The 27,025-nt window shown below is 36.1% G+C and overlaps 1 protein-coding gene across 6 annotated transcripts in view; it reads right to left on the bottom strand.

The window, feature by feature from the left end:
* Positions 1 to 12,006: 12,006 nt before the first annotated feature.
* CCDC85A (coiled-coil domain containing 85A) overlaps positions 12,007 to 27,025 on the bottom strand; it is a 234,701-nt gene continuing 219,682 nt past the window's right edge. For 2 of the 6 annotated variants that reach the window (XM_020996288.2, XM_020996291.2), the window contains 3 exons: positions 23,247 to 23,366; positions 18,550 to 18,648; positions 12,007 to 13,843 (listed from right to left, as the gene is read on the bottom strand). In XM_020996288.2, coding sequence (XP_020851947.1) covers positions 13,754 to 13,843; positions 18,550 to 18,648; positions 23,247 to 23,366 — 309 coding nt within the window. In that variant the 3' untranslated portion in view covers positions 12,007 to 13,753. The remainder of the gene's footprint in view (positions 13,844 to 18,549; positions 18,649 to 23,246; positions 23,367 to 27,025) is intronic. The other 4 variants (XM_020996290.2, XM_020996293.2, XM_020996295.2 and 1 more) reach the window with 2 other exon arrangements.

Below are 27,025 nucleotides of genomic sequence, written 5' to 3'. Positions count from 1 at the left end.
GAATGGTTATTGTATTGATCTGGCAGCTAGATGGTACAGTGGATAGAATGCTGGGCCTAGTGTCAGGAAAACTCATCTTCCTGAGTTCAAACCTGGCTTTAGACACTTACTAACTGTGTGACCCTGGACAAGTCACTTCACCCTGTTTACTTCAGTTTCCTCATCTGTAAAGTGAACTGGAAAAGAAATGACAAACCACTCCAGTATCTCTGCCAAAAAATCTCCAAATGGGGTCATGAAGAGTCAGGCACAAGTGAAACAGCTAAACAACAACAACATCATATTTATCATAATTCCTAGAGCTTTCAAAGTTTGTTTTTACAGTATTATTGTTATATCAATTATTCTAGTGTTCATTTCATTTTTCATCAGATTATTAAAGTCCTCAAAATTGTCATTTTTGCCATATTGATTTTGTAGTATAAATTGTGCTTCTTGTTCTGCTTATTCACTCTGCATCAATTCATGTAAGTTTTTCCATGTCTCTTTGAAATCATCTACTTCTTCATTTCTTACATCACAATGGTATTCCATCAAATTCATATACATGAGTTGTTCAGCTATGCCTCAAATGACATCCCTTTAGATTCAATTTTTTTTTCTGCCACAAAAAGAGCTACTATAAATATTTTTGCATATAAAGGACCTTTTCCTCTTTCTTTGATCTCTTTTGGGTTTAGACCTAGCAATGGTAGAGCTGAGTCAAATGACATATATTATTTAGTGATTTTTTTATGCATAATATCAAATTGTTTCCCAGAGTGGTTATACTCACTGACCAGTCCCCCAACAGTTCATCAATGTGCCTGTTTTCCCACAGCCTCTCAAATATTTATCATTTTCCTTTTTTGTCATCTTTGCCAATCTAATCTGGTGGGTATGGGAATCTTGGAATGCTTTTACTTTGCATTTCTCTCATTAATAGAAATAAATCACAACCTCTCGGCAAGTCATTTAATTTCTCTCAGCCTCAGTCTTCTCATCTATAAACAAGGATGATAATAACATGTCCCTCCCAGGCTTATCCTGAGAATCAAATGAGATAACATGTAATACACTTTGCAAATCTTAAAACACTATATAGGGGATAGCTAGGTGGTGCAGTAGATAGAGCACTGGCCTTAGAGTAAGGAGGACCTGAATCCAAATCTGGCCTTGGACCAAACACTGGACACTTACTAGCTGTGTGACCCTGGGCAAGTCACTTAACCCCAGTTGCCTAAAAATAAAAAAAAAAAACCCACACTATATAAATGCTAGTTGTTATTATTCATCCTCATTCTATGAAGACTTTGTACATTAAGCACTAAGGGGATGGAGGGTAAATGAATGATCACTTGGTAAGGAGTAATCAAGGGAACCATCTTGAATGAGATGAGCCTTACTGAAAGTTTTGAGGAAAGTGAGGGACATGAATAGGTAAGGGTGAGAGGAAGTGCAGTTTGGGTAAGAGGATTGACATTTGAAAAAATATAGTATCCTCTCTCTGCTCTAAAGGATATCATTCTAAGAAATAAAGTTTCTTAAGGAAAAAAAAATATATATATATATACTATTAATTTCCATTTTCTTTCTTCAAAGAATATGCCCCACATTACTAGTGCTGTTCTTTGAAATCTACCTCACAAGTCCATTTCACAAAGGACACTGTGAGGTAGTTGGAAGGCCAGCTACTATTTACTTTGTCTCAAATAACTGCCAGAATAAACTGTTAATTGTTCCTTCAGTCTGAACAGTCCCTTGAGCCTCTGTAAGAAGAGGTAATTAACAAGAATCCCAGCAGATGGCCATTGATCTTTCACTCTGGATTGCAGTCTTTCTGTCAAAAATCGAAGTAGACATGTGTTACCAATTGCATATAAGAAATATGTTTGCAGGCTCTATTTAATTTCCATTGGTGTTTGTGGAGGCAGAAATAGATGGTCATATTTCCACATTTCAAGGATACATGATTTCATGAATGTGGGGCCTCCAAATTGGTAGGTAGACCAGGGGGATTTGGGACGACCATTGATGTTTTACCTGCTGTTGAGGATTCTGCATGCCCAAATGTGTTGGGATGCCAGCTCTCTTGAGATCCTTTGGCCATGGTTTTAGCATGCCTACAGACAAGATTGGGAAACAGTAAAGGACAGGACTTGTGATTTCATTGGATGAGAAAATCCCTCTATACATGCAACTCAGCACCTTCTCCAAAACTTATAGAGTGTCCTAAGGCACTAAGAGGTTAAAAGAATTGCTCAGGGACACAGCAAAATGTGACAGGGGCAGGGCTTGAACCTAGGCCTTCTTAACTAGCACTCTACCTACTGTACCATATTGACTCTTCTGGGGAATTGCTTTGGCCAAAAACATTCATGATTCTATGTCAACTTGGTGGTGAACCCCTCTCAACTTAGCTAGGTATTTCCTCAGACAAAAGACATTCATTCACATCATTTCTGGAGCCATATTGGAAGGCTTTCAGTATCATAGGGCTTGTACTTTGCCTTTATAGCCTTTGGGAAGTCAAGGTCACCTCCATGCCACAATGAGCTGATAACAAAGAGCATTAAGGAAGAGTACCATTTTTAATTAATTCAATTAAATTTAATTAATTAACTAATTTTTACAAGAGGAATATTTATAATTTCATTTTGACTGCCATGAGACAGCTTTACTTACTAACTAGAACCCTACACAACTTCGAGTTAGAAAGAGCTGAGTTCAAAATCTACCTTTCTCAGCCCATTTCCTCTTCTATAAAGCAGAGAGAGAATAATAGCACCTAACTAACTGGTTTGTGGTAAGGATCAAATGTGAAAAGCACTTTGCAAACCTTAAAGCACTACATTAATGCTAACTTATCAGCAATTATTGAATTCGTCCTTGTTCTCTTTTTTTACATATGTATATCTATAATTCTCATGTGTGCTGTATTTTAGGGACTCTCTCTCTCTCTCTCTCTCTCTCTCATATTCCCCCTCCCTCTCTCTCCTTCCTGGGTTTATTTCATTAGATGGAGATTAGAAAATGTTACCATGGAAATAGGTTTTTTCTTCTTCTTCTTCTATAATACACTTTTTATTCTGGAATTGATGGCTGCTATGATAAATAACCCTGGGCCAGCACTGCCAGATGATTTCTTTTTTTCTCATTTAGACATTTTGAAGGGCTTCATTTAATTCTATGACTCTTGAGCTTCTTAACCTCACCTTTCAACTAACACCATAAATACACCAGATGATGTTTAAGCTATTGGAACAGAAATGTCTTAAAATATTCCTTGGTGCCTGGTATTTGGCAATATTAACATGGTTAAGATTTTTTTCTGACCTAAAATTAATAAAATGGTATTTTGTGGGTAGAGAGAAGATAACAACAGATGAGAATACTTCATTTTTTTTTCTCTCCTTTGGCTTCATTTATTTTCGAGAACCAGAGAGATTGTCACACTCAACAAAACTTAGATTTCTAAAACTTCATTTTTTAAAAATTCGATATACTAGGAACACTGTGGCTAAAAACTGATATAACACCTTTCTTCCCAGAAGCCCAAAACTCTTAAGACATGATTTCCTCAAGCCTCACAGGATCTTAGGGAGGCAGGAAGGAAGCAAAGCATTAATATCTCCACTTAAGATCAGGATAGCTAATAATATCTGCTACTTAAGGTCAGAAAAAGAAAGATCTGAGAGAGCTTAAATGGTTTGTGGCTATCTTCCATCATGTGAATGGGCAAGCCCTGGGTTCCTCAGGTTAAGATTTATCTCATCTCCTTCACATCATCTCTTAATATTTAAGGCAAACTTAAAGGATTGTATGTGGGAAAATGAATGCAGACTTTCCCCCATCTAATAAGCTAAAGCGTTACTAATTTAGATTAACTGGGAAGATACAGTCCAGATTGTCAAAATAAGAATAGTCAATTGTTTTTGAAGAAAACTATTTGAAAATTGTGCAAGTACACACAATAGCTTGACCTAAGGAAGGAAGGAAGGAAGGAAGGAAGGAAGGAAGGAAGAAAAAGAAAGCTCAAAACATAAAAAAAAAATTCTTATGGTTCTAAATTTTAGGGGTGGGAACTTTTGGTTTGAATCCAAATAATTGGTTCTGTGAAGTTTAGATTCGTCAAAGGGCTGCACTTAAGGACCTAGAGGGCCAAATGTAGCCTCGATGCTGTAGGTTCCCCACCCCTGGTTCAAGCTATTCAAAAGTGGTATGGGCTAAGGAGGTAGTGAATTCCTTTCATTTCTTCATGTGGATGACGGCGACCACTTGTCATAGATGTTGTAAAAATAGACCTTATAACCTCAGTAAGGATTGGATGAATGATCTAAAAGAAACTTTCCAACTCTTAAGAGACATTTAATCTACAAGGCTTGAGAAAGAGAGTTCAGTAATGGGCAAAGGGCTAGTCTTAGAATCAGAAGGCCTGGTTTCATGTTCTACCTCTGATATATGCTATCTGTGTGACCATGGGCAAGTGGCTCCAAGTTCCATTCCCAGGCACCTCTTTAAGACAATAAATTGCTGTCACAGGATCATGAATTTAGGGGCGGAAGAGACGTAAAATGTCATGCAGTCCAATCTCCTCATTTTATAGATGGAAAAAAACCTGAGTCCCAAAGAAATTAAGTGATTTGTCTAAGGTAACAGGTCTTCTGACTAAAACTCCAATGATTTCCCTGCTATACTTGTGAATTTGTACATCAGAATTGATGTCCATCAGAATTTTCCATAATGGGAGTTCTCTATACTCATGAAATCACAAATCTAGACCACAAACAAACAAAAACCCTACAAAGCTACACTATGTCAAGAACCTGAAAATACCAATTCCCTTTATGTAGTGTTAAGGCAGCCCTTAGAAAACTGTACAAAATAAAGATATGGATCTACATTTACTTCACTCTAGTCATGTAGATATAAGGGGACTGATTATATGAAGTCATTAACTTTTCCTGCCATTGCAGGGGCTAAGAGATTTTTCAGTAGATAAGTCAAAAGGCAGAGGGGGTGGGAATTGGTGGTGAAATTAACTCATTTGTTGTTAATTTGTTATGGCAAGTTTCTTACATTAACTTAAGGGAACTATATATACATATATATATATATATATATATATATATATATATATATATATATATACACACACATGTGTATAGGCATATACCTGCATATATATAGAAAACATATTTACTATTTTGTATATGTATGTGTGTGTATATACGTCATATATGTGGGACATATATATATATATATATATATATATATATATATATATATATATATATATATATATATATATATATATGTATTGAGATAGGTGGATAGATAGATAGATAGAAAGACAGAAATGAGTGCAGGCTAGTTCTCTGTGATTAGCCTGCTTAGAATTTCAACTGCCAAATTTAACCCATCTTTACTGTATACCTTCTTTTAAAAATCACTTTCATTTCCTTGTGTGATCTGAATACATGCTCCTTGATTTATATACTCGTTTGGGGTTGTAGTCTGGAGAAGGAAAAACTGTTCATCAGGCATGAGAAAGGCATGATTCTGACTTGTACCATCTTCTCCTTTGGGAGCTAAAATAATCTTGCTTGAGATAAAAGAATTAGGCTTCTGCTGTACATTTAAAAGGAGTACTGTACTGTGGGAGTAGGGAAGATGGATGGGAATAAATCTATCAATCCCACCTCTCACAGATTCCTCATACATATATGGTGTACTCAGGAAGACCTAGGTTGCAATCCTACCCCTGACATTTGTTGGTTGTACAACTCTGTCAAGGTCACTTAACCTTTCAGTAATCCAGAGAAGTAGAGCTAAGACTTTATGTTGTAGACTTGGAACAAAAATGGAGGTAGTGTGGGGAGATAGAACACAAAGGTTTTTGTGAGGAAGTGGGAATGAGTGTGGTGGTAATTCTAATATATTAGAAATGACCTTGACATGAGGTATATGTGAGAGACGTTTGACCAAATAAAGTCACTGAAACCAGTGCCAGAACCAAGAATTTCATACATTAACACATTTCCCATCCACAGGCTCAATGTAATTCTGAACATACATGAGCTAACTACTAAATAAACTAAATTTTGTTTCATTCATTCCATTCTTCAAATGGGGCATTTATCCATAAGTGCAAATGTAAAAGGTGAGAAAATCACAACTCTTATACATATGATATGGTTAATGGTTCGCGTGTTGTGTTCTTCCCCCATCTTACCCTCTCAGTATATCTGAAATGTGTGAAATGTGGCTTGTACTTAGACAAGGCCAGCCACTTTGCTGGAAAGGTCAGCTTCGTCATCACCTTCATTCTGCAACTAGAAAACAATTTTCCTGCTTGAGATATGAATTTATTTTCACAGTAATTAATATGATGTCATATTCAGTATATATTCACTACTGGATCAAGGAAGCAAAAAAGAGTGGGTTGAGAAAAAAATGGCTGTTTCTAAGTTTAAGTATAGGTATAATTGCACCTAGGGCTTCAAAATTCTAGGAAATGTGAGTAAAAGGGAAATTCACGAATTTCATTAAAAGGGAAGAAGTGAGTTAACATTATTATTATCGTGAGAAATCAGGACCCTTTTTTTAAGTGCAAGACGAGCAAGGTGTGATGAATGAATAAATAAGTGAATGGAGCAAAGTAAGCACTGGCTTCCTTTTAAATATTCCTTCCTTTTCAGGTTATCTTGAGTTCCTTCAACTGTTCCTCATGTGAGCCTAGATTGGGTCCTCTCCTGTATGGTTCTTTAAAATTTAGCTTGCATGAAATCTCTTGTACCTTTCTTTATCCTCTGAATTTTTTTTTATTTTAATTTTATTTCTCTTTTTTTTTTGCTTTTTTTTTTGGCAGTTGGGGTTAAGTGACTTGCCCAGGATCACACAGCTAGTAAGTGTTATGTCTCTGAGGCTGAATTTGAACTCAGGTCCTCCTAACTCCAAGGCTGGAGCTCTATCCACTGTGCCACTTAGCTGCCCCTAATTTTACTTTTCAATTAGCAATTTTCATTTTCTCTCCCTCTAACCTCCTTTTGGAAAAAGAAAAGCCAAACTTTTAATAAGTATGAAGTCAAGAAAAAAAATGAATCGTAGCATTGATGATGTCTAAAAATACAGATTTTATTTTGTATGTTGAGTCCATCACCTCTTTATCTAGAAGAGCATAAAGTGCTTTTTCATTGGTCCTCTGGAATTATGAATGGTCCTTGTATTGATCAGAGTTGTAACAGAGTTGGTAAAAAAAAAATTTCCCAGGTTTCTCTGAAATGGTCCTTTCATCATTTCTTAAGACCTTCCGTTATATTCACATATCATCCGTCATTCAACCATTCCCCAATTATTGGGTGCCCCTCCCTCTAGTTCTTTGCTACAACACAAAAAGCTGGGTGGAGGATGAGTTAAATATAGGAGAGAGTGGAAGCAGGAAGACAGGTAGAATGCTATTTTAATAGTCCTGGTGAGAAGTGAAAAGTCCTGAATTACGATAATGGTTACGTGAATGGGGGACAGATACAACAGACATTGTGGAAGGAGAATTGATGAGATTCATCAACTGATTGGATAAGGAAATGAAGGAAAGAGGAGTCAGAGATAACTTTGAGGTTACAAAGGAGGGAACCAGGAGGATGGTGTCAAGAATAACTGATGTAAAATGTGACATTTTTCGTAGAGACAGTTTAAACCTATCACGCCTGTTTTTCTTCACCTATTTTTCAGTCATGTCCAACTCTTCATGACCCCATTTGGGATCTTGACAAAGATACTAGAGTGGTTTGCCATTTCCTTCTCTAGCTCATTTTTACAGATGAGGAAACTGAGGCAAACAGGGTTAGATGACTTGCTCAGGACTTGCTACAGCTATTATGTGTCTCAGGCTGTATTTGAACATAGGTCTTCCTAACTCTAGGTCTCGTGAGCTATGCACTGTACTACCTGTCCTCAAATTATCTTGTATCAACTTATCTGTCTACATGTTTTAGCCTAGAGTGAGACTGTCAATATTTTTGTAGATATCGGTCCTTTTCCTCTTTGATCTTTTTGGTCTGGGTCAAAGGAGATACCCAGTTAAGTGACTTTGGAGGCATAGTTCCAAATTATTTTCCAGAATAGCTGGAGCAATTCGCAGTTCCATTGAGTGCATTAATGCATCCCTTCCATTGGTAATAATCTTTCTCATCTCTTAAAATGGGCTTGAAATTTTATATGGTGAACTCACCTTACTTCCCCAATGGATTGTAAGACCTAATGTAAAAAAAAAAAAGGGAGGGGCTGATTTTCATTTTTGACTTTATCCCCAGCATCCAGCACAATGCTTAACAAATGCTCGTTAGATTGGAGTGCATCAGGAGACCAGTGTGATGTTGTGTCAAGGTAGGCCCAACTAGGCCCAGGGAAGGTAATCAACTGCACAATTAAAGGATGGAGGATTGATGACTGGCAAATAGTTGATGGCTTGACTCAGAATTGAATGCAAGGAAGAGAATAGTCTGTATTACATTTTGGAAATTCTTTAGTGCTTTCAATTATCCTAAGCTGTTCCCTTATGCTCATATTTTAAACTCCTACATTCCTTTAATGACTTTATACAGCTGCAAATCATAGAATAGCATACTTTCTGAATCATGGAACACCATCTTAACTTGCATTAATTGAAAAATTCCATCTTTCACTGAAGGCCTGATCTAATGCCTCAGTGTGGGGCCGAGGTTCCCTGGAGTTTGAAGGCTATGCATAGCACTTAACATAGTGCAGAGTACGTGCTGTTGTGGTTGTTCAGTTGTGTCTGGCTCTTCATGATCCCATGAACATTGTCCATGGGGTTTTCTGGGCAAAAATACTGGAGCAGTTTGCCATTTCCCTCTCTAGTGTGTCCTCATTTTACAGATGAGAAATTGAGGCAAATAGGAGTTAAGTGACATGTTCAGGATCACACAGCTAATTAGTGTCTGAGGCCAGATTTGAACTCAGATCTTCCTGACTCCAGGCCTGGTGCTCTACCCTACAGTATACAGTAGGCACTTAATGTTTATTGACTGATTGAATGACTGCCTCTACAGGTGAAGTGCAAGTCACCTGGTTCCTACAGATTGATGAATATTTTTCAGGCATATCTTTCCTCAAAGACTAGCTACAAAAAATCTTAGAATGTTTCCAACCTGCTTTGATTGAGGACATATTCAGATCCATGAAATCATAGCTTCTAGAAATAGTGGACTATCCAGAAGGCAGGAGTTAAGAACATTCCTATATTTTGCCCTGGTCAGTGTACATCTGGTTGATCATGTTCAGTATTGGACGCCACTTTGTAGGAAGGACACAAACAAATGAGGGCTTCTAGAGCATGATGATGGGGATGGTGAGAGCACTGGGGACTCCCATATTAGACTCTATTGAAATATCTATACATTTTAGAACTTAGAAAAGATAAGGCTCACAAAACGGCATGACATCTATCTTCAAATGCATGAAAGACTGGCATTTGCAAGGGGTATTGGATAGAAATTGTAGAAGGAGTAATTGGTGGAAATTGAAGAAAAGCTGGCTTCATTTTGATTTAAATTAAAAAGCTTCCTGATAAGAGCTATGTGAAAAATGGAATGAGTTATTTCAGATAATAGAGATCTTTACATAGAGACTAGATAATCAATCAATTAATCAACATGCATTTATTGTTTTCTTCTATGTGATAGGCACCGTGCCAAGAGAGTATATAAAGACCAAAATGACACAGCCCCTGCCCTCAGAAATTTCATTTGATCAGGAGAGGCACTGTGTATATACCACACAAATAAATACAAAATAATTTGGGGGAGTATAGAAAAGCACTACCGGCTAGAAAGATCAGTAAAGACTTCATGAAGAAGATGACTCTTGAATTTAGTACTAAAGTAAACTAAGGGTTCTAAGATGTAGAAATGAAGAGAAAGTGCACTCCAGGGTCATGAGACAGCCAATGCAAAGGGACGGAAACAGGTAAAAGAGTGCTTCGTTAGTAACACCAAGAAGCCCCTGTATCTTCCCCTTACCCCAATTTCTTTTTTATGTCTTATTTCCCCCTTTTAGAATCTAAGTTCCTTGAGGGCAAGGATTGTCTCCCTTTCTGTTCATATTTGTCTTCTCAGCATTTAGCACAGTTCACGGCTTATAGTATGTGCTTAATAAATGCTTACTGACTTAATTTGAAGGCCAGTGTGCCTATATCAAACTATGTATCAAGGGGAGCAGCCAGATTGGAAGAGGATTTACATATCAAATCGTTTGTACTGGATACTAGAAACAACAGGGAGCCACTTATTGAACAAGGGAGTGCTGTGCTTACATCTGTGCTTTAGGACAGGCAGCTGTGTATAGTATAGTCTGGAGATGGGAGTGTTTTAAGAAAGGAACACTAAGTAGCAGATTATTGCAATGGACCAGGGAAGAGATGATGTTCTTTTGGGGGCAGGGTGGAGGGGGATTTGGAGGAGCTCAATGTCCAGGTAAAAGCTGAACTAGATGACTTCTGGGAATCTCTTCCAACTCTGAGATTCTATGATTCGAAAGATTTCTTTAGCAAATGGAGACAGAATTATCCAATGTAATACAACTGTGTGCTTATGTGAATGTTTTCTATTTCTTCGTAGGATTCTTCATATCTCTTTTCTACTTTGTGTATCACAAGAGCTTTTGGCAGGTGTGCCAAAATTATCTTCAGTCTTTGTTTGCTTCAGCTGTCAGAACTGAAGGATAAGATGACCAAGTGCCCCATGAAATCATGGCTCAATTAGGTAGCCAGAATTAATAAGAAACAAATCTGTCCACTTCTCCACTTGGTTTTCTAAGGAAAGTCTCCAAATTATCCTTTTGGACATGACTTCTATGAGTTTTCTGTTTTCTTTTATATTAAGTATGTCAATATGGCTAGTGTTTCTTTCCTCTGGCAATATATTGATTTATTAATTACTGGAAAGAGATGCTATTATATTGATAGTACTGAGAGTTAAATTAAAATGATAGTCTAAAAATTATGTGATGCTTTGGCGCCTTTTCTGATACTCCACCACCATTACTGTAGAAGTAGAACTTGGCCATTTCGAACTGAAGAATGTAAGATAAGCCATCTTTACGGTGAAAATGTGGGTCAACAGATGCACAACTGAATCATATCTTGGTGTCTTAAAGAAAAAAAAATGAAGATCTACAGCAGACTGGATAAATCTATGGAACAAAGCTTGAATAATAGTTACGTGGAAGACAGCAGTATAAAATGGTACATGTTCATCATTATCTTCATAGATGGAAGGAATACCCACATTGAGGAAACAGTAGATAATTCTAAATATTGTACTCATTTTTATGATTTTTGGATCCATATGTCCTATATTTCTCATTAATTTGTAATATTGAAGGAGGATCACGTTGTCTGTTTCTTTCACATTTCTTTATCTTCGTGGGGTGCGGATTTACTTATATGTGTAGATATTCTATTGAATGGCCACCATAGTGGTTCGACAGAAGAATGAACTGTAGAGGTTAGCTCAAATGAAATAACATTTTAAAGTGATTTGTAAACAAAGTGTCTCTATATAAATGGGAGTTAGTATTATTGCATTTGCTATTAGAAGGCTCCAAAGATGAGTGCAAATTCTAAGATAGAAATAGAGTGTTTCAAAAAATGTTTTCGAACATCTAATATATATTCTTTGAGAGTAGGGACCATTTTGGTTTCATCTTTTTATCTCTAGTGCCTAGCACAGAGTCTTGCCCATAGCAGAAAATAAGTGGTTAGTGAAATGAATTGAATAATATTCAGTATTACAGTGGGTAATTCTGTGAATTCAGGAACAAGCAAATAGTAAACTCCTGAAGGGATTATATAAAAAGGACTATTCTTCTGTAGTATCATAGCTGCCTTCATCATCAAACATTTATGGAGGATCCATCTATGTGGCATGCAAAGATGCATAATTTTAATGGCTTTTAACAGATATGTACCAGTTATGGAAAAACATTTTGAAAAAAAAAACACTATGAGATTAAATAATTTATTACCATTGCTAAGATGAACACATATACTTGATACTCAATTTTAAGCAGAACTTTAAAAAAATAGTTTTAATACAGTATAAAATTTACACAAGTGTTTTGTCAAAAGACTAGTGTCCCTTGAATAGCTACTGCAGGGTCTACTGCAGGCACAAAAACTTGTTTTAAATGTTTTCTATTGTATAGGAATACAACAATTTAAGTGTATAGATGAAAACTTTGTGAAAATGTAAATATAGCAAGCAGGTTTCTTTTTTTAACAGAGAATAACAATTTTAAAACATAACATCTCAAAAGGAATATTGGTTTAAAATCTAACCAAATAAAGATAACTGGAGATAAAAGTCTGTGGCAAATTAATTCACAAGGATTTTCAGACAACAGCAGGCTGGTTCTATATCACAGTACCATAATTTTTTTAAGTGTACATCAATTTCTTACATTGTACTACCAAATGGTTAATTAATACAACATGTAACAAGCCCACAAAAAAGAGAAAATATTTGCTGTGAAGCAAACCCTTAGTAATTGAGAACAAACCTGAAAACCAGCAATTGTTGCATTCCTATCTCTGTTATCCTAAGCTACACTAAAAGCGTAAGCAATAGCATTCTGTCACAGGCCTCTTGCATATTCATACAAGAAACTCGTTGCATTTGGATAAACACAAAATACCTATCATAGCATTTCCATTACACACAGTCTAATGTTATACATATTTCCCCCCTCCCCCCAAAAAAATAATAAATGAAATAAACTAAGCATAGCTAGCATGTCTCTTGGTCAACCTTCAAGCAATCTGCACAAGAGTTTTAAGCTTCAAAATAGTCAAAGACATGCGTTGAGTATCATCAAACCATTCTTTTAAAGAAAGCTGCAGTAGGCAAGGAAAGCTTTTTTCAAAAATGCAGTGCAATCTTTTAAAGTCTACTTAGAGTTTGTTAAATATAACTGCTTGTCTAGAAACAAAATTGTCAAAAAACAAATCAACATGTTCTCACAGCAGGAAACCCTTAAAGTAAGCTCATGATTGTTGAAGTTGCAAATTTTTAGTATTAATGCTGATGGGGGAGTGGGCCAGGAGACTGGTCACCTCCAAGTTGTATTATCAAAATGGAGGGGGAAAGGCGCTTACCTGCCCAGTTGGCCAGAAACCAGGTTTTGAGACAAGTTCTGTCAGGGATTTTGCTATGCTACTAGTTGGAAAAGTGAATTCATGAGATAATTTTAGCACCTCGATACAAATATCGAATGCTTCAGGGAGTGAAAATCCAGCCATTTCTTTCAAATTAAATACCAGTAACTAGCATTTTATATACTCAAGTACAAGTGACATGGGGCCTAGTTTCCAAACTTTGGGAGTTGGAAGGCAACATTTCTTAGCTCCTACAGAACATGGTAGGAAGCGACTATTACGTCACACCAGTCAAAATCACTAGAGTGCTACCAGAACATCTTCCATTCATGAAAAACTCCAATTGTCCTAAGATCTTGAAGAATGTGTAGGATAACAAATTAGTGATGTCATGATTCAGAGACTGCACTTGAATATAGTGAAGCAAGAAACACAAAATTGCCAGTAGCATATGGGACCTGTACTGAAGTGTTCAAAGAAGACATAGATGTGGTCCACCACCACCCTATCATTAACCCCCATGAGTCCAGGTGTGTGGAAATCATGCCTTCTTTTCTTTCCCACCACCAGTGCTAATCTTGTATTCGGGAGTTATTCTCACATTGGTCCTTTATACTGATTCCCGGACAGATGTTGCCTAATTCCAGGACAAGAACCTGCAGCATCTCCAAGTTTCCGCCACACAACCTAAAAGAAGTAAAAGAACAATGATGTTAGTGGTAATCATTCACGAGAGTCCAGTACTCTGTTGTAATGATTCAAGGTAAACGCTAGACATTCATGTTGAAGGACTGAGGATAAAATGTGCTTTGAAAAAAAAAATAATGCTTTTGAGTGGATACAAAATGAAATGTCCTGAGAAGCATTTAAATGACTGAACCAAGATATTTTTGCAGATGAGACCATATGCTTTACTAACAAATGAGTCAAAATTAAAGGCTGATGTGACAACTTCTTTCAAAACTACCATAACATTACTGTATCAATGAAATATGTTATTTCTAATAAAGGAAATCAAAGCAGTCAATTTGTTTTTTAAAAAAAGGGATGGGTGTTTTGGTTCAAGACTCAGCTAAATTCTCACTTCATAACATTATGTTGGCTTGAATATTTTGTTAATGAGGTTGGCTTCACTCCCTCCTTCCATCACACTGCCTCTTCCCCACTCCAACCCAGAGTTAATGTCTCCTGTTTTTGTAAATCTTAGTAGTTAAAACAAAGATCACTCAGATTGGCAAAACCAAAAGAACTCAAAAGGCAAAGGTAGGAGTAAACTCATGATAGCCTTGAAAAGAAAATACAATGGTGGATGAAAGACAGACACAGAGAGACAGAGAGAGAGAGAAAGAGAAATAGAGAGACAGAGAAGGCTTTTAATGAGACAATGAGACAACTGCAAAAGCTGGAATTTTGAAAAGCTGAAATATAGACAGGTAATACTAATTCAGCCCTCAATATTAATAATTTTCCATCATTGAGAGTATATATATTATATGTGTGTTTGTGTGTGTGTATGTGTATGTATGTAAGTATGTATGTAACATCAAGAACTTTTTTTGTCTCCAAGAGAGTTTCAGTATGAGGATAATATTCTAATGGCTTAATTCTTAATTGAATTATTCTAGAAAGAAACAGAAAACAAGTTATTAATTAATTTGCTTTCAGATGGGTCTAAGTAATTCAATAATGCTGACAGAACCAAGGCAAATATTAACTTCCATTTTTCAGTAAATATGATGGTTCTTTAGACATACTAAAGCATTTGGCAGAAGAGTATTATAATTTTGTTTTCAAACATTTAAAGAGAAATTAAATAGAGGAGTGATCAATTCAGTCTGCTACCTTAGTGGATTAGATATTTTCCTTGATACCCAATTTGAAAACAAAGATAGTCACCATAACAAATGACTCTAAGAGACCACAGTCTCTTTCTCTTCATTTTTTATCAAAGGAAAGATTCTCATCTTTTAGAATAGATTCTATGTGATCCTGCTGAGAGTCATGAGGGTAGTTATATGAGGTCTTCCAACCTAAAATGCAATGTCCATCCCTAAGTTCTTCCCTACACATGCTGGAGATATTACCTATTCTAAAGTTACAAACTGATGGCCCTAATTTGGTCAGCACTGTGTGGTTTAAGGAGACTCCCAGATGCTAGGACTGAGTAAAATATGTCTTTTACATTAGAACCAAGGGCCAAAAAATAATAAGCTAAGATGATTAGAAGGAGGAATCCAAGATGAGCAGAGGCTATAGTCTACAGGTTTGGGGTTCACAGAACAATGCAACTGTAGATATTCAATTCTTTGAGATTGTCACTGAGGGTATCCACTGGACATATCCTACTAACATGGAGTTAGCAACCTGATAAGGCCTACCTAACATTTCTGAAGCTCTAAGGTTACCACTAAAAATTGGTTTTCTATTTCTTAAATAGTGATACCTTTATTCATGTAGTGTTCTTCAGGAAAGGTTTAATATTATCATATAGTGATTAGTCAATGAATAAAGATTATGAATATTATTTTTGCCATTTTACAGACAGGAAGATGAAGATGTACAAAGACTAGGTGATTTGGACCACTAAAACTGATGCTATCACCTAGACCAGGAGTGGAGACCCTGTGGCCTCAAGGCCACATGTGGCCCTCTAGGTCCTTAAGTACAGCTCTTTGACTGAGTCCAATCTTCACAAAACAAATCCCCTCAATAAAAAGATTTGTTCTGTAAAACTTGGACTCAGTCAAAAGGCCACCTCCCAGGATCTAGAAAGCCACATGTGGCCTCAAGGCCGCAGGTTCCCCACCCCTGACGTAAACCAGATAAAATATAAATCTGAAGGTCATTATGAAACCAAAGAACAATGTCACTGTATTGAATGTTGAGTCCTCAATCTGTTCCCTGGGCCTCTTTAAGTTTGCTAAGCATTCATACAATTAAATCCAGTGGTGCCTATTTTACTTTGGTTTTAATCAATTCTTCTTTGTCAATCTGACCTATAAATGTGATCTAGTTTCAAAAGCTGTCAGGGTGAATTCTGGGCCTCCCTCATCAAAATCGGGACATAAAAACAAAGAAAAAAGCTGAAAGGAAAAAAAAATAAGTGACAACAGTGGATTAGTATAGAAAAGAATATATCATAAATAGGAAGAAGAAACTGTCACTTTGCATATGTCTTTCATGTTAAGGTGGAAACTAATAAACTGGTTTTTAAAACATTTAAAAGTTATCAAAAGGTAAGACAACAAACTCTTGATTTAACCTAGCTCAGAATTTAACTGACTATATCAGGAAATATGGTGAATATCGCAAACCCTTAAATTTAAGGTTAATAAGTTTTTCATCATGATGCATCTTTCTAGATAGAAATGGTAGCAGCAGCTATAGTAGAGAGTTGCCCTCTATGAAAGATACTATTTTGCATTCTCTAGGAAGAGAAACTAAAATCCCAAGACTTACAGCACTGGGATGATGAAAAGAGCACAGCACAAGGAAAGAGACCACGGTCTTAGTCCTGGCTCTGCCACTAGCTTGCATGAACCTTAAGCAAGTCACTACACCTCTGTGGGTGTCAAATTCTTCACTTATTAAATGAGAAAATTAGGCTAAATCTCTCAAGCCCCTTTCAGCTTTAATAGTCTATTATTATTGTTATTAATTTCTGACTAATTTACCAAAGTCAAGCATCATCATTACTAGGTAAGAATGCTTGTTAAATTGAAAAAAAAGAGAAGGGTCGCTTAAAAAGATTTAGAAAAGGCAACTGTAGAGTATCTAGGAAAATATATAAAATATATGGCTAAGATTGCTGGTACATGTCCGTAATGTCTGCTGCCAAGAGGTTGCATCTAGTGGATTCCTTGAGGTCAGGAATTCTGAGCTACAGTAGCACTAAAGCAGACCAGCTATCCACTCTAAGTGTGGCACCAATATGATGAGCCCCCAAGAATGGAAAATCATCAGGATACATAAAGAAGGGTGAGCCTGCCCAGATCACAAATGGAGCAAATCAAAGTCTGTGTGCTGATCAGTAGTGGGACTGGGGCCAACGAGTAGCTGCTGCACCTCCAGCCTTGGAGAGATAAGCAGATAAAGTCTCGGGGAAGGGAAGGGAAGGGAAGGGAATGGAAGGGAAGGCAAAGCAAGGGAAGATATGACCATATTTCTTTAACACAATAACAAAACAAAGATAGGAAATGCAAGTAAATGGCTTGGAAAGCACTGGAAAAAAAAAGAGCAAACACAATAGCCAGCCAAAGACCACAGTTCACAGGAGAATTAGAGAGTAATTTCCTATTCTCTACCCCAGAAAATATAAAACTCCCATTAAATTCAGTGGAATTGCCACACATTCTTTTTATTTACCATATAACAAGGACCAAGGACACATGGATTACAGGTGGGCTGGCAAAATCTGACCACAATAAATTTAGTGTTTGCATGATACTCCTAGCAGTTTTAAAGTCAAAAGGAATGAAAAGATGTGAAGGGAAAAACATTCTCCAGAAAGTTTAAACCAATACTTCATTTAAAAACTACCACATTTTCTTCTAACATAAATAATCTTCTATCAAATTCCCTGTACCACTTTCATAAATTCCTTTATCTACTTATTCCTGCTTAGAATTATGGTATGTTTCTTACCTAAAATGACTGAGCATTAAGCTATGGCTTGAGATAAAAAAAAAAATCCCTACTACATCAATGAATACATATAAAATGCATCTTGAAAGTAAGACAGATCCTTACTGTGTTTTCCTTTTTTGTTTAGTTTACATAATTACTTACATATATTTAATTACCTTTACATCTACACATAGAGTCATAGTAGTGATGAGTTAGTGTGTCAACTCCTGCAGAGTAAATACAAAGACTTTGAATAGAAGCACAGTATCTTTCATATGAGGGACTTAGAAAATAATATTTATAAAGATAATGATAATTTTCATAGTACAACATTAAACAGGAGTGCATCAGAAAAATATCAGCTTAAAAAAAATCATATGTTCATCACTAAACAAGGAACTGCCAAAAATCACAAAACAAACACTATTAAAAATTTTGCTCAAGAGAAATAAAATGATTATTACCCCATGGCATATTACCACTTTTGATAATCAATTGAAGAGATACTGAGAAAATTTCATAAATGGCTCTAGCATACAGACCTTGCAAATCATTTCTGACCTAAATGTTTTATGATAGGATTACTATTTTCACAAATGCTCCAGATTCAAATGGCAGATGAAACAGAGGGTAACTGGTTTTACTTTCATATAAAATTTGAAAAGGCATTCTGTCAGCATTTTTTAAAAAATAGGTATTCGTGGAGCAATAGCTTAGTTATGATGAGGCTTCAATACAGAATACATAATTAAGCATATAAAACTTACATTGCACATTTCTCTGACTATAGCTTTTTTTGTCTCACTAAGGTCATGGTCATACTCTTTACCCTGTTGACGATCTATATTTTCCTGAACATCCAAGACCTGGATTTGTTGAGAAAGAAAAATAAATTTCATCTGAAAAAAGAATTAGTTTGTTACATATAAGTAAAAACATTGAGGAAATCCACTGGTCATATATATACATATATATATATATATATATATATATATATATATATATATATATATACATACACATATACACACACATACATATACATATATATATACATATACATATATATATACATATACATATATATATACATATACATATATATACATATACATATACATATATATATATGTAGTATTCATAGTAAAATAGCCTAAATCAAAGGCTCTGAAACTCACATACTCTGAGTACATATCTGTGCAATTTTTCTAACTCAATTACTCATAAGTTCATCTCTGCAATTTTTTTGGATGACACATAGAAACTCTGTTCCATTAATGTTCAAAATAACTAAACTGGATCATTACCTTGATCAAAAAGACAACCTGATAGCATTAACCATTTGCAAGTATATATTGTTGTATGTCTCATTGTCATAATGATCAACATAACTAATCTTATCCCATGACTGTTTGATTTGTATGTTACATGGACACAGGCAATGTAAGGATTGGCTAAAGTAGATGGGAGTCTATGACCACTAGGGACCTTGGCATTGTCACAACCCAGGAAGGTATACTTATGAGCTCTAATAAGATACATGTTAGTCTCCATTAATGTTGAGTTTGGGTGGGTGGGTGTGATTTTTCTCCTAGAACATCAGCTCATGCTTCATGGAGTTTATAAAACACAGAGAAAATATTTTCCTAAAACTATATGATTCCAGTGCTGGACAATAGTATTGCCAGTGCATTCAGGTCTACTATCTCCAAAACTGATACTGATTCCCATAGCCAAATCTACAACCATGTAATCTACAATGACTAACAGGAAAGCTGAAATAAATGAACCAGGCATGAAGTAGTCCATTTGTGCAAAGTCTGACATTGCATTGATATTTATACAACTTTAGCCCCATAATGATCAATCCAATCATACCACTATATCATGGGAATTCAGAAACATAAACCACTTTCTCTATATGTATCTGATTCTTTAATGCAGAAAAAAATCAAAGAAATAAATGAAAATCTGACACCGGTCTTCATATTGGATAAGAGTTGTTCATATTTTTTTTACCTTTATATAAAATTATTATCTTGCTCAGTGAATATTCATAGAAAGCTTGAAGGGCACAGTGTATGAGACTCTTCTCCTACCTATTTGATTTGTAATACACCCCAGAGAAGTGTACTTCAAATCAGTTAATTTCTACTAAATGAACTGAAGCTCTGATTAATAGCTATCATGCATTTAATAAGCAAGAAATGACTATAGCATCATTATGAGGGGGCTAATTTCTCATTCAGCTCCACACCCTCACCATCATGCTCATTCAGGCACAGAGATACCTTTGAAGTCAATCAGAAAAAATACCCTTAGGGATATGGAGGAAGATGAGGAACTAGAGCCCTAATTCTAATTATTTTTGCTGAGAAGGAAAAAGAAAAACTCTTGACAGATCAACTCTAGTGCGATGACTTCTAAAAGCAAAAATTGCCAAATGGCAACTTTTTTTCATATTTACGTATCTCAATGAAGGTATATTCCTAATTATTGAAATACTTAATAAAAAATATTTTCTTTAGAATATGCTGACACACATTTCTGTTTCCCAACACACTTCTTGCAAAAGAAGAAAATAAACTCCATATTCATGACCCTTCAGTTATTCAATAAAAACAATTCATTGTTCAGTGTAGGTACCAACCAATAACTTAGACATAAGTACTCTAGCTAATTATAACATATAATTATATAATATACTCAATGTTTCCTTAAATTACTCTCTCGGGGTAAAATTTTATATGGTGATTAGTGTACAAATTATAAGGAAAATTAAAGAGGCCCTTTTTTTTTCTTTCCTTACCCCTAAATTAGTATATACCAACAGTTTCCAATCATAGTAGAATTAGGAAACTCGTTAAAATTTACAGTATAAAACATTGTGATCTTGGACATTTGAAAATACAACAGTCCTAAATGACTCTGAAATACCTTGAAAGGAAGAAGGAAAAACCCATTGCTTTTTTTAAAGATATGTGAACACAACCCTTCAAAGTTTAAACTCTATGGATATTTTGTATTTCCAAAATGTATTTCAGATAGCTTTTATTTAATAAACTATTAGCAAAATACAACCTTCACATTTGCATCCAAATGGTAATGCACTTAGCATGGTGTCTGTCAGACAGTTAGTGAACAAATATATACCAATCATAAAGACAGGTGAGTTTTTGGTGTGGGTTGGGGAGGTAGGGAAGGAATGATTCTGGATCTGTGTAGCATCAGGGAGAAGTCATGTTGTAGAAACTCCCTCCAATAAAGTTGATCAGCAACCTTCTCTGTAATCTAGAATCTTACTACCTAGGACAATGTCTTTGATGCCAAGGCTCTACTTCCCCACAGTATATTGTAATTCTATCTCTGCCTTCAGAAAGATCTCTTGAGCCATCTCAAAGAAAATCAGAATCCTCTTAATTACCCATATGTAGTTCTATCCATTTTGGGAATTATCTATGGTACGAAGAACAAACTCTGCATATAACCCAGCATAATTCTGGTATTAGCAGGTATGCACTTTAGGAATTTAATATTATTTCAAGGAAAACTTAATTAGGAAGGCAAACCTTTGCCAAAAATAAATTATACAATGTAGTCTAAAACCAAATATAAGTTCTGGGGGGAATCATTCACTGCTCTGCAGTATCCATGCCATGGGTGATGCTTCTCTATTCCATTATGATAGACTTTAATTCTGATGAGAACAACTATAATGATGTGGAAGATTTTAGGAAAATCTTCACCTGTTCAAAAAATAATAAATCTTTTACTCTTTGCAAAACCCTTAAAGCAAATGAAAGGCTGATTCTTCCTTTTCCATGTCTCAGGAAAGTAAAACAGAGAGAAAGATTGATTTGCTGTAGGCCACACTGTGAGTCAACAGAAAAGTCAGAATAAGAAACCATAAAGTAGTTGGGGGATATACTTTAATCCTATTCAGTTGGTACCTTTAAGGTTGCTAACATTTCAAGCAAAGTATCAAGAAATCTTAAGGGTTTTTGTATAACACCTATCATTAGAAAACAAATTCACTAATTCTGACTAATTATGTAATTGTGATGATGTTTTATTACTTTCAAGTGCATACCACAAATGAACCCCCAATAAAATTCTGTCCTGGTGCCTCACCCAAGCATAAAAGTAATCCTAGCCTCTTAAGAGTTATGCCAGCAGAGAGGAAGGTCTAAAAAGCCTTATCAAGCTTGAAAGCCTCTGAGTATGGGTCCAGAGAAGAAGTGTGTCTGTGAACAAGCTAAATTCACAGAGGCTCATCACCACGAGAGCTGCCATCATCTAAATTTTTGAGCCATTGAAGCTCTCTATTATAGAAGGCTTCCAATCTGTATCTGGAGAGAGTACTATGCCAAGGGAATCTGAGATTCTTGAAATGTTGAAGTATAATAAAAGAAACAAGACAAGTGTTACCTACTACACGTCTCTCGATTAACAGGTAAGAATGATTCTGTAATTGTTATATCAGAACATCAGCCATCCACTACTGGCCTTTTCTAAGCCTGCAATTTCATTGACTGTACCATAAATACATGCTATTCTATGCTGCAGAATCCATTTTCAGGGGATTTTTGGATTCTGTATCCCTGGCACTTGGAACAGTGCCTTGCACAAAGCAAGTATTTAATAAATATTTCCTAAACTGAATTCTACCAGTCTCTTAAAACAATACGTTTGTATAAACATTATATCAAAAGCGATAGTCACACTATTAATTTGCTCAGCAACTGCAACATTCCCCCTCCTTCTCCAAATAAAACAAAGGTTAACATCCAAATTTTCATATATTCTTAACTTCAAACTTATGAAATCTTATTGCATATTGTTATATGTAATTTGTTGTTTTAAGGAATTCCAAATAAATTCTAAATAAGATTGGAAACATTTATTTCCAAATAAATTCCAAATAAACCATTTATGGATGTGGTATCACCACTTGGATAGGGCTTTTGTTTTGTTTTCCTTTGTTTGGTTATGACTTTTTAAAAAAAAATCCTTTATCATATGGGGCAGGAATGGGGAATAAGTGATTAAAGACCATCAACGAAAGAAAATGTGCCTTATCACATTTTAATAAACCTTAAAGTTTGATATCTGAAGACATTCATGCTACATACATTGCACATATAAATAACAATATTTTACACATACGTATGTATATGCACATCAGACTGACTTTGATGCATGTAGATATGGATAGTATTACTTGTAACAGAGATGTAACAACGGAGATTACACATCAATTCTCCAAAGCCAAAACCTCTTATTCAGAAAAACACTCATCTTTGAAAAAATAATTTCAAAAATTAAAATGTTTGAACGGAAAAAAATAAAAATATCAGGGAAAAACACCTATGGATACAGCAAGACTATGAGAGAAAATCACACTGTGGGGAAGAAGTCAAACACAACTGAATTTCTAGATGCATGGTTGTGTTCTGTTGTTTACCTTAAGAGTATGTACCACTGGTTCAGGTTGCTGAGAAGGTGTGGTATGTCCGCTGAAGCTAGCTGGAGAGGTGGGTGAAGTGTTATTCCCATCAGCCCCTGATGGCAACCTAAAAGGACCCTTAGTAAAAAATCAACAACTTTGTTATTAAACAAAAGTCGTTTATAACTAATTAAGCAGATGTCATTGTCATATTCAGTTTTCCTGGCAAACAAGGATAAGTTTTTTTTTATTTGAGAAAGATTAAAATAAAACCCACAGCTCTAGCTTGTTTCTAAATTATATTAATTCTTCTCATTAAAATATACTTGTTTCTTGCATGGCCAAAAAGAATACTAAGCCAACGACTCATTTTTGTACACTTCCAAATGCCATTTCTGATTTATCAAAGAGTACAGTTGCTCCCCCAAGGAATGACCATTAAGAACATTTCAAGGATTTTTTTTTAAACTGAAGTGACTCTAAAACAGGGAATTCATAAGTTGCTCCACAGCTCAGCTAAAACTGCTAAGTCAGCGAGTCAAATGCCATATTATACACATTTCAGAAAAATGCATTACACACCATATTTTTTGTATTGAAAGAACTGGGTCTGTTACAAAGCATTACTTGGAGGGAAAAAAAAAAACTTTAATGGTACATTTTCCCCCTCTCAGATTTAACTAAGCATCACACTATTTTCTTTGAGAAAAAAACCTGTCTCCTCTTCTTGCCTTAAAAAGAAAAGAAACCAAGACAAAGGAGTTCCCTAACATGTGTTTGGGTTTGGGGCTCTTTATCTTGCGGCTGAATAACTGAAGGTAGGGACTCTATTTGTTTTCCCCATGATGGCCAGAATCTGACTCTGCCAGATAGCAAGGAATCATTTTTCTAGAAACCTGTACTTTTAATAGGGAGCACTGGAAGAAAGGCTCATGGGATCATTGTATTTAGAGCTAAGAAAGCTCATAAGAGACATTTAGTCCAGAGGTATCAAATTCAAATAGAAAAAGATCCCTGCCAGCCATGCAGTGACTTAGAAAATCTCAAAATAACATTATCTATGGTATATATTTATTTATGTTGTTAAACATTTCCCAATTATATTTTGATCAGATTCAGGTGCACCTGGGAGTTTTGCCACGGCTAGCAGCCTATGGGCCACGAATCTGACACCTCTGAATTCCATTCCCCTCATTTTACAGAGAAGTAACAAGACAAAGAGAGGGAGAAGAGAAGCAATGGCCTGCCACCTCTGGAATTAGTGTCTGCTGGAAATTTTTTCCATTCTCTTTTATAGAGGCCATCACTCCCCAGGGAAAGACTCAGGCTCATTTTTATTTTAGTCGATCAATGAGCACATGATTCTTCCAAGTCCCAGGATAAGACTAATAACTAGCTCTTCCTTTAAAATTGGTTCTGTGATGCCAGCTCCCTTGTAAGTACCAACTGGAGCCTGGAGTTGGTGCACTTCTTTGGCTTTTGTTGCTGTTGTCCAGTTGTGATAGCCATATTTCAATATAATTAGTTTCCTTTGTAATCTTCTGCATTTTATTTTATGCATTTTAAAACATCATTCGGAGGAGTCCATAGGCTCCACCAAACTCTCAAAAGGAGTCCATAACACACACACACAAAGGTTAAGAACCCCTACCTTAAAAGATCATAGATTTAGAGGTGGACAGAGACTATCAAGTGAGCTGTCCAACCCCCTCCCCTATTTTAGGGATGAAGAAACCAAGACCCAAAGAAATTAAGTGACATGACTATGTGTTCTCTGATACCAGATCCAAAACTCTTCTCCTCAAACCACACAGCAGATGGCTGTTTTGGTAAGTGCAATAAAATGCCCATAGCCTGAAGAGATACTAGCACCAGCATGAATTTTATGCACAGACATGTTCTGGAATGAAGGGAGGGAGCAGTTGTACAACAGGACAATTTACGTAAGGGCTTTATATATGTTCTTGGAACATATGGTGACAATTTCAATTTATTTACATTTGAATTTCTATACTTTATGCCATGTTTTATCTACACATTACGTTTTGTCTATACTCTACATCTAGATTCCCACTCCCACCCACCCTACTCCCCCATCTCTTCCTTTGGCATCTAAAATCAATCAAAGGCATTTCCATTTCTTGCTGCTTCCACCCCAAATTTTGGAGCCCCATTAGCCTTTCTCCCCTAGTGTTCCCCGAAAACATGGCTTCTTAAAGTGTGTGTGTGTGTGTGTGTGTGTGTGTGTGTGCCTGAGAGAGAGAGAGAGAGAGAGAGAGAGAGAGAGAGAGAGAGAGAGAGAGAGAGAGAGAGAATGAGATGTACCCCCTTGCAGTCCAGTAAAACCTATGGACCCTTTCTTAAAATAAAGTTTTTAAATGCATAAAATATGATTGAAAAGGAAACCAATCATACTGAAAATTAAAGATGTATTTTTCCCCATTTAAGTTCATCAAACCCAAGTTAAGAATCCCTGCTCTAACTCTTCACATTAAAAGAGAGACTGCTATGAAAGAATAATGTTTTCATTTCTGGTTCTTCTTGTATGCCCCTTTAGCACAGACAATCAGTATCTGAGACATAGGACTGATCATTTTAAAAAGCTATCCTACCAAAGTTACATGGTACTAGATATTATCTAGTATATGTGAAATTTGAGCCAGGGTCCCTCCACACCCACCCACACATAAAAAATTGTAATAATCTCCAATTACAGTTGAGATTTAACCACACATTTTTTTAAAGACTCTAAGATTCTTCTGCCTTTCTTTGTGGATGCCTTCATTTCCTGAAGAGGACAATTGATTCTAAAACTGAAAAGGCATCTAGGTATGTTACCCCCATTGTCATGGCAGAATTCCAACCCTGGTTCCATGGTACTACCCCCTCTAAAGCAGGGAATTCTAAATCTGCCATCTATGAACTTGTTAATTTTTTTTTACTATTTTTATAACTGTATTTCAATATAATCGATTTCCCTTGTAATCTTATGTATTTTATCTTGTACATTTTGAACATTACTCCAAGAAGAGATCCACAAGCTTCACCAGACTATTAAAAGACTCCATTACACAAAAAATTATTAAGAACCCCTTATCAAAAGGATGCTCTCCTTCCCCACAAGACCTGTGACCCAACCTTATGGACTGTATTTTTTTGTTTTGGTTTGGTTTGGTTTTGGAGCGGGGGTGGGGGGAGTGGAGGGGACTAGGCAATGGGGTTAAGTGACTTGCCTAGAGTCACACAGCTAGTAAGTGTCAAGTCTCTGAGGCCAAATTTGAACTCAGGTCCTCCTGACTTCAGGGCTGGTGCTCTATCCACTGTACCACCTAGCTGCCCCAAATCTTATGGACTGTTCAGAGGATTTGTTAGCAGAGCAAGGAAGATAGTATAGCTGAGCAATAGGCATGAACATGTAGCCGCTACTGTTAATTTCCCTGAAGAGTACACCAGCTTCTGCCGTTTGGGAGTTATTTAAGGTCTGTAGCTATGTTGAATAGAGGGAAACTGAACTTTCACCATGTGTCTGAAAACAAACCCTGATCATACTGTGTACGAAACCATGCAGTGCTTGCAAGAAGGAGGGAGGTAACCTGGGCACAGTCTAGCCCAGTGCTGTGATGGTCAGCTGGCCCTGGGTATCTATTTCAGTCAGGATTATGTATGTGTATCCCTGTGTTGAATGTCCCCCCCAGGGAGTCTGGTCTGTTGTGTATGTTGCTGACTGAAGTGCCCAAGAACTTGGCCATAGAGGGCATGAAATGAAGTTGGCTTTTGATCTGTATCAAAAGGTCAAA

The sequence above is a fragment of the Phascolarctos cinereus genome, unplaced genomic scaffold (genome assembly GCF_003287225.1).
Source record: "Phascolarctos cinereus isolate Bilbo 61053 unplaced genomic scaffold, phaCin_HiC Scaffold_2;HRSCAF=192, whole genome shotgun sequence".
NCBI classification, from domain to species: domain Eukaryota; kingdom Metazoa; phylum Chordata; class Mammalia; order Diprotodontia; family Phascolarctidae; genus Phascolarctos; species Phascolarctos cinereus.
The sequence above is the reverse complement of the archived record's forward strand: the minus strand, read 5'-3'. Positions and strand labels throughout refer to the sequence as shown.